The following is a 10916-nucleotide window of genomic DNA, read 5'->3' on the forward strand; positions in this document are numbered from 1 at the left end:
GATTATTTAAACCTGATAGTGACAACAAATATAAATATGTTTTAAACTTAAAACTCTATCCACAACTTAATTTTAGAACCATTATTTATACATGACTCTCCCTTTCTGTTGAGAAGCCTGGTAAGATTGTGATTCAGACATGCTGGCTAACACAGTATAGAACTGTTTTCTTTGGGAATAGTGTAAGGAATAAAGCAGATGGGAAGAAATTAAGAGAGGTCCACTCAACAGAAAAGAACCTGTTCTCTTTCCTTACTTCCTTCTTTCCCAGGAGACCAGACTCATTTCTTTATCAAAGATTTCAGGGGCTTCCCTGGTGGCGCGGTGGTTGAGAATATGCCTGCTAATGCAGGGGACACGGGTTCGAGCCCTGGTCATGAGCCCCTGAGCCACAACTACTGAGCCTGCGCGTCTGGAGCCTGTGCTCCGCAAAAAGAGAGGCCGCCATAGTGAGAGGCCCGCGCACCGCGATGAAGAGTGGCCCCCGCTTGCCACAACTAGAGAAAGCCCTTGCACAGAAACGAAGACCCAACACAACAAAAATAAATAAATAAATTAATAAACTCCTACCCCTAACATCTTCTTTAAAAAAAAAAAGAGTGAAGGGCTTAGCCATGGGAGCTATTGTACTTTGCTGTTGATCATTTGACTTGCACAAGTTTAAAAAAAAAAAAAAAAAGATTTCAAATAGAATTTCTACATCCCCATCAATTAGGTAAAAACAAACTGGAATCTGATCTTTCCCCTTCCCCAATATAATGTTCCTTATTCTTACAGATGAATTTGGTTACATTTTAAATTGTAGTATTTAATAAGATGAAACCTAAGAGATCTGAAATTTGACCAGAACAGACACTTTTCCGTGGCAGCGTTTAGGTTGTTTAGAGATGCCATCTTTCTTGTCACTTTCCCTTCGTGTTTCTGAGGTTATTTTATGCATTAATTTTTAAAAATAACATACACAAATAAAATCAACATGGGTGGACCCAATTCATTGGTAAAACCCAATGGGTTTTACCACAAATGTAAATAAAGCACTTACCTGACTTAACTGCTGCTATGGCCTTTGCAGGGGTCATCACAGCACTTATTAGATTACACAGTGAGATCCCACTGTTGTTGACTTTCTGAATCTCTGGTGTTTTTAAGCTCCACTTCTCTTGTAATTTCTGGAGATACAAAAACACATTATTTTTCAGTCTTTGTAATCTTTTCCAAGTTATACATTATAATTCAATGTCTTAAACATATCTTAAAACAGTGATGATTGTGGGTTCTGACTTATGGGATGGAAGAAAAGGACAGCATCTCTATTTGTTCCAATGGTCCAAGTGACTGTTAACACTGTTATTAGTGAGGAGTGGGGTGGGGTCCATCCTGAATTCTGCTCCCAGCCACAGTGGAAGCCAGGCTAGTCCCAGCTGCCACGGGTTCCAAAGTAACTGTCAACTGTAAGTCTGCAAAACTGTACTAGGTAACAGCCAAGTTACAAAAAAAAAAAGGTAGTAGAAACAATTTTAAAAAATGGAAATTCAGAATTCCATTTAATAGTGAATTTTAATCATCAAAACTTCAATGAATTTTAAAGGACACACAACTCCACAAATTTGGAGTGGAAAACTTGCCATAACTGGTCATAAGTTTTATGACTGAGTCAGATGACAAGACTCACACACTAGAGATTCAAATAACTTCCATCTTCAAATACTGGTTAGAGTGATATATCCAAACTAGAGCAAAATGCTGAGTTGAAGAGAAGGATCTTTTACTAACATTATGAAAAATGGTATAAAAAATAAACTAAGTAGAGATGTGGTGGGGAAAGAAACTCGGACCAGTCAGCAACTCACAAATACGTCTCTTTAAAAAAGCAAATTAACTGAAAGTCTGTGTCCTTCTTCGAAAGGATCAGTTAAACCCGTCATGATTTCCAAATACCACCAAAATACACTGTACATACATGAGGCTCTAACTTATGTGCTATTAGATAAAAGGAAACCTCTCATTCCTAACACAAGCAAATGAGAAATTCTTATCAGACATGGACAGTGATTCACCTTAGTTTCTTCCAAAGATTTCCCTAAATCCTCTGCACCAGAAGAAGGCTGCACAATGGGAACTCTTTCTGTGGTTTCTTTTATCCACGACTTTAATGAATTAACCAGAACTTGAAAGGCATCCATCTGTTCTTGACAAGAAGATACAGCTTCTTTTCTAGATCACAAACATCATTGACAAATTTAAGCCACAAAGGGAGACACTCCAAAGGACTAATTACTAAAAAGTAAATTATTATGCCCATTTCAAGCTTAACATTAAGAAAAAATCTTCCCCCAGGCACACTCCAATCCTCAGATACAGGAGGAAAGGTTTCATAGGTGGCAAGTGAAACCAGCTAAATTACTCCTTGTCTATTTCCTCAGTAAAGTCTGTAGATCAAGATAGGAACAGTTAAGATATTTGTAACCCATGTGTAACGGCACTCTATAATGCTATGTACACTCTAAAGCCATATAAACAGCTTTAACATGATTTAGAGCCAGTGAGCTTTTATCTGTCCGCTTTATATGGTGCTAAACACCAGCAGGCTGAGAACCAGAGGGGAAACACAAGTCACTAACATAAGGGAAACACAGCGCCACCTAGTGTCACTACAGTCACTTTAGTGGATGGGTAAACTGGGTCTTTACAGAGAGAGAGGACAGGTTTGAGTTTCCAAAAACGAGGTGAGACCTAGTGATGCAGAACTTAATGTGCACCTCCCCCATGGATACTCAGAAAGCTCCACAGTGAACTATACGGATCTCTCTGTACAGTCTCTGTACACTACACAGAGGGAGGGCACACGCCTGGCACAGGTACAGCTATGAGGACAGTTAGATTTGGTAACTGGATACCATGTAGATGGCATGTGCACGTGTGCAGGTGTGTGGATTACTAGCAGAGAGTACATGGTTGGTAAACTAATCACCGATGACCACATGGTTTTATAATTGGACCCATCTAACAGAAGAAACAACCTAGAGTTTACCCAAAGAAATCAAGAATATTTCTTCTGCGCCATGTGAATTAAATAGGATGGAAATGATAGCTCTGTGAGTAGTCCAGACAGCACTCAAAAGTTTTAGGTAGACAATTCCAAAGAAATGACGAAGAATAACAGCTGAAAGAGAAATGACTACTTTCTATCTTTTGGGTGGCTTCTGTATGAACTTTGGCAAAACCAGATGTATATTCTCAACTAGCACGAGATCAGAAATATAAAACTCAATCAGAAGGCTCACACCCCTGTACAGCTTTTTACCTTAATTTAGGTTCATTCTCTTGTTTCTTACCTTGTTTGTTCATGGAATCATGTCTGATCTACAACTCTTCAAAAAGGAAACTATTTTACAAAAAAAAAAAAAGCCATCCAGAACTATCCAGAACTATGCTGGAATGATGCATCATTTCTGAACAGAGCCCAGAAAGCAATGAACCATGGGCTATCTTTCAAGGTTATTTCTGCCTTTGCAAATAAAAATGTAATAGCCAAAGCCTTCAGACCACAGTGAGTTTAGACTACTTTCAGTAAAACACTACCACCACCATTTTCCTTACACAGTGCTTTCTATAAATACTTTCATGTAAGAAGTGGTGAATTTCCCTCCTAAATACTTTAACAAAAACTATACTTAGTTTTAACAGCAAAAAATTTATCAATATTAAAGTACTTATAAAGTAGCCCTAAGCTTTTTCTCAAGTTTCCAAAAACTGTTTCAGGTAGCTACATAACTAAATAAAAATCATGCATTCCAATTAGTATCAAGTAGAATAAAATCCAATTTCTTAAGTGGTGCTTACTTTTCTTTGACAGTATCCTCCATTTCCTTGAATTTCTTTGACAAATTATTTGTTTTTTCAAAAACCAGAGCTTTATCCCCTGGCAAGCCATGGCTGGAGATCTCCTTCAAGAGATTCTGCAAAACTTCGAGATCTTTCCTGCGTTCTAGCAGTTCAGAAGTTGATTCCTACAAAGCATTTAGATATTTCATCAATATAAGATGTTGCTACGAACATAAAGAACAGACTGGTGGTTGCCAAGGGGGACGGGCTTGGGGGAGGGATGGAGGGGGAGGCTGGGGTTAGCAGATGTAAGCTTTTTATATATGGAATGGATACAGAACAAGGTCCTATTTTATAGCACAGAGAAATATATTCAATAGCCTATGAAAAAACATAATGGAAAAGAATATTTGAAAAAGAATGTATATATATATATGTGTGTGTGTGTGTGTGTGTAACTGAGTCACTTTGCTGGACAGCAGTAATTAACACAACATTGTAAATCAACTATACTTCAATACAAAAATTTAAAAAAGTATAAGGTGTTGCTAGATCTTCAAAGGGCATCCCATCAAGATGTAAGTATGGGACCAGAATGGCTCCACTCAGAATTTCACAGAATGATCCTGCCTATGGTCTAAGCAGAAACAAACATGCAGGCAGGCTGTTTGAAAGAGAACAGTTTAATTTAATTTAAATATGCACTCTTTACATTCTGCCTCTGTGGGCTCTGAAATAAGATATGTATATCACCTATGATATACAGAAAATGAGAGATGGTGTTCACTTCTGATTAATGACCAAAGGCTTCAAGGAGAAGATGAGCTTTGAAGTTTTTAAAGGAGGAAAGCATAGATCTAACCAATCCATCAGCAATTAAAATGATGCTTGTTAATCATAACTCTGCCAATAAATGTATGTGCTTGTCTTAGCTGTTGATATATTTGATCAGTCTTGTGAATTCCATGGGAAACATACCTGCATAAACTGAGACAACTCACTAACATCCTTCTCAGGCACGTCTGCCTCAGTAAGAGCCTGGGTTTTGGTTTCTAAGAATGTCTGGAGCTTTTCTGAGAGGTTCTCAAACAGCTCCACTTTGGTTTTGAGTTCCTCCATTTGGGCAAGTTTTTCTTTGTGTTTGCGACTTGCTTCTGAAAAGCGAAGGGCTAAGTCCTTCATCCTGGCCTGCAGCGAGGATGCGGTGGACGGGTCTGTGGTCTCTGTGAATCTCTTCACTTTCTCATTCATGGCATTTATGCTGCTCTGCCGCCCCGTAATGTCCTGGTCCAACAACTGAAATGAACCAAATACCACACACGTAACATAATGATATTTACAAATAACGTCAGACTTGTAAAAATTACTATTCAGAACAACAGAAGTTTGAGCCACCTGTGACTAAGGAAGCTAATGGGAGTGACAGACAAGCTGATTGGTCCCTGGAGGAATCCCATCCCCAGTCCCCGCAAGGAGACTGGAGAACAGCTGGCTGGCTGCCCTGGCGAGGCAGGAGACAGCCGCCACTCAGTAACCCCGGGATCTCCTGCAGCCCAGGGATTATCCACGGTCCTGATTTTTCAAAGGCTAGACAACAACAAGACTGATCTGATTAACCTCCTGGGCAGCTGGCTGAAGCCGTGAGGAACAAACAGGACCCGGTGTGCGGGGATGCCCTGTACCATGAGTGATGTTCATGAAAAGTACACAGAGGGAAGTCCCTCTCTGCTCCACAGAAAATCGCTTCGCACACTTGTCTCTATGCAAGCGCTACTTTCCATGTTTTTATATTCAGGAGACATCTCTTTACGCCTTAAATTTCTCTTAAATCTACCCATCCTTGGAGCTTACTATATTTTTTTCAATATATTACAATTTTTAAATTGAGATATAATTGACATATGTATAATTATCTGTTATAACAATGTTATAACACTATATTAGTTTCAGGTGTACAACATAATGATTCGATAACTGTAAATATTGCCAAATGATCCCCACAGTAAGTCTAGGTAACCTCCATCACCACACACAGTTATAATTTTTTTCCTTGTGATGAAAACTTTTAAGCTCTACTCTCTTAGTAACTTTCAAACAATTATTTTAAATTTATCCAAATTTCCAGTGCTGTTTTAGCAAGAGAACCCAATAGTATATACAGTTCAAGTTCCTGGGAAGAATAAGTCTGTGTTTTTTCTTAAAGAGAATTATAAGGTTCTGGTCCCTGCCATCTGGAATGATCTTTATAACCCACGATTCATATGCTGAGGAAGATACACAGATAAAAGAGCAAATAATGTTACACTAACAAGAACATTCAAGTTCTTCATATATAGGTTTATGTCTACACATGGAAAAACCCAGGATATATGAATTTTAGGGATGAAAATGTGTAGTGAAAATCAGTGAAAGGCTTTGATATGGGCAGAGCATGAAAACATCCACACTTTTTGAATAACCTGAGATGCTGGGTTTATTTTCAACTAAAAGTGGTTTGTTGGAAGTCACTTACGATGTTTTTACTGATGACGTCCTGCAGAGCGGCGGAGTTCAAGGGCACGGGGCGCTGCTCTTCCAGCGAGCGCTCCACACCCGCCATCCAGTCCAGCATCTCATCCAGGCCGTCCTGCACACTCAGAGAGCGGGTCAGGGTTATCTGCAGCTTCTCGTTTCGTTCACTGACAGACTTGGACAGGTCATCATATCTCCCGACAATGTCACCTAGTCCAAAAGGATTGGGAAACTTTAACCACTAAGTTCTCTTTGCACCGTTCCTTTGCAAAACACACTAAGGAGAGTCACAAAAATTACTACGCTAGAATTGGAAGAGGAAAAAAGGTTGAAATGATAAATTCATAATGCATCATCAGAGCACCACCAAAACCTGAAAAAAGAAAGAAAAGATCCTAGTGGAAAATAAAAAGCTAAAAATTTTTAAATAGTATATATGTGTAAATATAATTGTGTGTGTGTGTGTATAATCTTCATTTGAAAAAAAGATTTTTGGATGCATAAACATTTGAATTGTCCAGAGAAATGAATGTGATCCAAACAGCCAATCTTTGGAGTAAATATTGGTTCTCAACCTGACTTTTCAAATTAGCCACACTTGATAACTACATGGAAAAAAAAAAAAAGGTGACAGTCTTACAGAGCTAATCTCAAGAAACAATATACTCTTATAAAGATTAATTAAGAATTAACCTTTACACATAAAAATTATTTCAATCTTTCTTGCTCACTCATGCTCTCTCTGTCACGTACACACACACACACAACACACGCACACAAAGATTTAAGTTTTTCTCATCCTTCACATCCTAAGTAAAGTACTCAAACGCACAGAAGTTAGCAGATGCAAATGTACTGAAAAAATAGACAACACACAATGAAAATTCACATAAAATACAGAAGGTTGAGATGATGCTTCTAAGATAACACAGATAGAATGTATTTGATAAGTTTAATAGCAGGCAAAGGGAAAAATAAACAGTGTTAGGAGGCTGACCTGTCTCAGATAAGATTAACTTTACTTTCAATTCTAAAGACTTAAGATGCTTTTAAAAAAAAACCTTTCTGGCTAGTTTTCATTCATATATAAAGCTCTATATTTTAACAACCTACATTCTATGCTGCAAGACCAATGAGAAGTTCAAAGAACAGTAGTTTTTAATGTATTCACCTCTCCCTCCGCCGACTCCACCTCTCTGGAAAACAATGTTTTTAATCATCAATTTATCACTTACTGTCCAAGAATCTGAAAAGAATTTTAATTATTTCTGATACACTGTAAAATGTTTCAATGGAAGAAAATATTGACATCTCTATAAAAATGAAATCTCTTACATGCTTATGTTTGGCTCATGGTACATAATCCATATAAACAAACAATATTTCTTTTTGCTTGTTCTAATATTATATCATGAGAAAACACTTTGACAAATTTTCACTGAATTGAGAGGTTAAGCTTGGATGATTGAAAGAGACAATTATGCTCCTTTCACGAAAACACAATGAAGCCCGTGAGAAGGGTAACAGGGAGGGGACAGAATTTAATATGCACCAAGATGCTGAGGGCAGACAAGCAGCGGGTTCAAGTACAGCCTGATTTGAAAGTCACAGAGCAGATCATCTGAACTGCAGGCTGTGATTGGCAGGTGAGCTGTTTCTCAAATGGGCGGCTCTGTGCTTCAACAGGGCACCATCATATCTGTTTAGCTATGGTAAGTGATTTCCCAAGCAAAGTCAGCTATTTTAATAAAATTAACACACATAACATTGTAAATCAACTGTACTTCAATTAAAAAAATTTTTTTAATTAACACATTGTATTAGTTTATTTTTGGACTCCTTAGTAATAAAATATTGTCACTGAAGTAAATTCTTGACTTTAGTAATTAAAAAATATTTTAGAAAAAGGGACAAACAAAATTTACTTTAAGAATGTTACTTTTTTTGGGTTTTTTTTGTTTTTTGCGGTACGCGGGCCTCTCACTGTTGTGGCCTCTCCCGTTGCGGAGCACAAGCTCCGGACGCGCAGGCCCAGCGGCCATGGCTCACGGGCCCAGTCGCTCCGCGGCACGTGGGATCTTCCCGGACCGGGGCACGAACCCGTGTCCCCTGCATCGGCAGGCGGACTCTCAACCACTGCGCCACCAGGGAAGCCCAAGAACGTTACTTTTTTAAGTGGTTGGTTTTCTTAGAAGTCAAATAGATCTTAGAGAAACTCCTCTATATCTTAAATATCTTTCACATATTCCTAAAAAACTATGCCAGAGAGGAGCTGTAGTCTTAAAATAATGTAACATGGATTTTAAACAAATGAAAGTGAAATTGTGTACAGTTAACAATGGGAAGGTGTCAAAATGCCTCTTCAAATACCAGAATTACATATAAAATCGTCTTTTCTCCCCCAAGCCCCTGTCCCAAGAGCAGTGGTTGCCAAGGTGGGAGGTGAAGACAGTGCTCTGGGATACAGGATCATTCGCGGTTTTATCATCTACTTTAACATTTTATATTTTGGGGTCTTATAATGTACATAATGTGCTAAGATAGCAATAGGTGTATGTAATTAATAAATACATGTGCATCTCTGAGCATCTATATACACATGCTGAAAATTACGTGACAAGGTGCACGATCAAAATATTCTGAATGTCTCTAGAGAACAGACTGGAGGTCGCCAAGGCGGAGGGGGCTGGGGGAGGGATGCAGTGGGAAGTTGGGGTTAGCAGATGTAAACTCTTATATATAGAATGGATAAACAACAAGGTCCTACTGTATAGCACAGGGAGCTATATTCAATAACCTGTGATAAACCATAATGGAAAAGAATATTAAAAAAAGAATGTATATATATATATATATATATATATATATATATATATATATACAACTGAATCACTTTGCTGTACAGCAGTAATTAACACAACACTGTAAATCAACTATACTTTAATTAAAAAATATTGATACGGACTTCCCTGGTGGCTCAGGGGTTAAGAATCCGCCTGCCAATGCAAGGGACATGGGTTCGAGCCCTGGTCCGGGAAGATCCCACATGCTGCAGAGCAACTAAGCCCATGCGCCACAACTACTGAGCCTGTGCTCCAGAGCCCACAAGACACAACTACTGAAGCCCGTTGCCACAACTTCTGGAGCCCACGTGCCTAGAGCCAGTGCTCCGCAACAAGAGAAGCCACCGCAATGAGAAGTCTGCGCACCGCAACGAAGAGTAGCCCCTGCTCGCCACAACTAGAGAAAGCCCATAAGCAGCAACAAAGACACAATGCAGCCAAAAATAAATAAAAATAAATTTATTTTAAAAAATATTGATAAAAAATTGCACTATATCAGTGTTTAAATCCATGATGAAATACTGTAACAGAAAATGTATAAATTTTTTTGGTTGTTTTTTACATTTTCTTGAAACAGTGCAGGACTTTATGTCATATTACTGATATTTCACCTCGAGGGTTTTTGCCTCTTTGAATACGAAATCCTGTTGGGCAAAATAAGATGAAATATTTTTCCTGTAGGTTAGAAGGAGCATATCATACACTGCTGGAAACAAATCATCTGAAAATAAATTAAAAAAAAAGATTCTGAATGTAAGAAAGAAAAAGGTTTGACTTCTACAGAGTGGTTTTAGAAGAGCAAAGCTTCATCCTTCTCTTTACCTACAATTTCAACTCAGATTTTAATGCCAGCTCTCTTGGGGTGAAAGGTATGTTAATCATTTGCTATGTTAAAGTTTTTATTTCACACTGAGAAATATTTAATAACCTGAAAACACACATTAAATATAGGAAAAGTAGCAAAGTCCAGACAAAAAATATAATAAGACAATAAACAATGTTAATTGATAATCCACTGTGCGTTTAGTTTAAACTAAATACTGTGAGTCGATACAAAGGTAATATACAATAGCTCTTTCCTCAAGAAAGGCACCACCTAACATGAGAGGACGCAAAAGCATCGCTGTAACTCGACAGGGTTTCTAGGATCACGGAAGAACCCTGTGAGGCCACTCAAAGACCCCACGAAAAGGAGAAGCAGGAACATCTCAACCTCCTAACCCCTTGGCTCCTGCTTTTGACAAGAAGATCCCTGCAAGAGTCTGTTGAGTCTGTTCTGGCCTTAGGTTGAGAGTCTAGCTGGGCCGAATCCCATCAACCAACAGAAACTTATTAGGTCCTACTTTCTGTGACTGCTGCATACATAAAGAGTTTTTTGTAAGTCAACTATACTCTAATATAAAATAAAAAATAAAAAAACCCTAAATGTAAGGCTGGGTATTATAAAACACTTAGAAGAAAACATAGTCTTCTGAATGTCTGCAACAAAGAACGATTTATGTCTTTGACATAAATAGTAGCAATATCTTTTTGGATCCATCTCCTAGAGTAATAAAAACAAAAATAAATAAATGGGACCTAATTAAACTTAAAAGGTTTTGCACAGCAAAGGAAACCATAAACAAAATGAAAAGACAACCCACAGAATGGGAGAAAATATTTGCAAATGAAGCAACCAACAAGGGATTAATCTCCAAAATATACAAACAGCACATGCAGCTCTGTATCAAAAAAACA

The 10916-nt window shown here is 38.1% G+C and overlaps 1 protein-coding gene across 1 annotated transcript in view; it reads right to left on the bottom strand.

Moving 5' to 3' along the window:
• The window catches only part of DST (dystonin), a 494547-nt gene that overhangs the window by 110583 nt on the left and 373048 nt on the right, over positions 1 to 10916 (bottom strand). The window contains exons 49-53 of the mRNA XM_060021645.1: positions 6338 to 6568; positions 4804 to 5121; positions 3844 to 4010; positions 2058 to 2214; positions 1043 to 1169 (exon numbers count right to left, since the gene is read on the bottom strand). Coding sequence (XP_059877628.1) covers positions 1043 to 1169; positions 2058 to 2214; positions 3844 to 4010; positions 4804 to 5121; positions 6338 to 6568 — 1000 coding nt within the window. The remainder of the gene's footprint in view (positions 1 to 1042; positions 1170 to 2057; positions 2215 to 3843; positions 4011 to 4803; positions 5122 to 6337; positions 6569 to 10916) is intronic.

The sequence above is a fragment of the Delphinus delphis genome, chromosome 10 (genome assembly GCF_949987515.2).
Source record: "Delphinus delphis chromosome 10, mDelDel1.2, whole genome shotgun sequence".
NCBI lineage: Eukaryota > Metazoa > Chordata > Mammalia > Artiodactyla > Delphinidae > Delphinus > Delphinus delphis.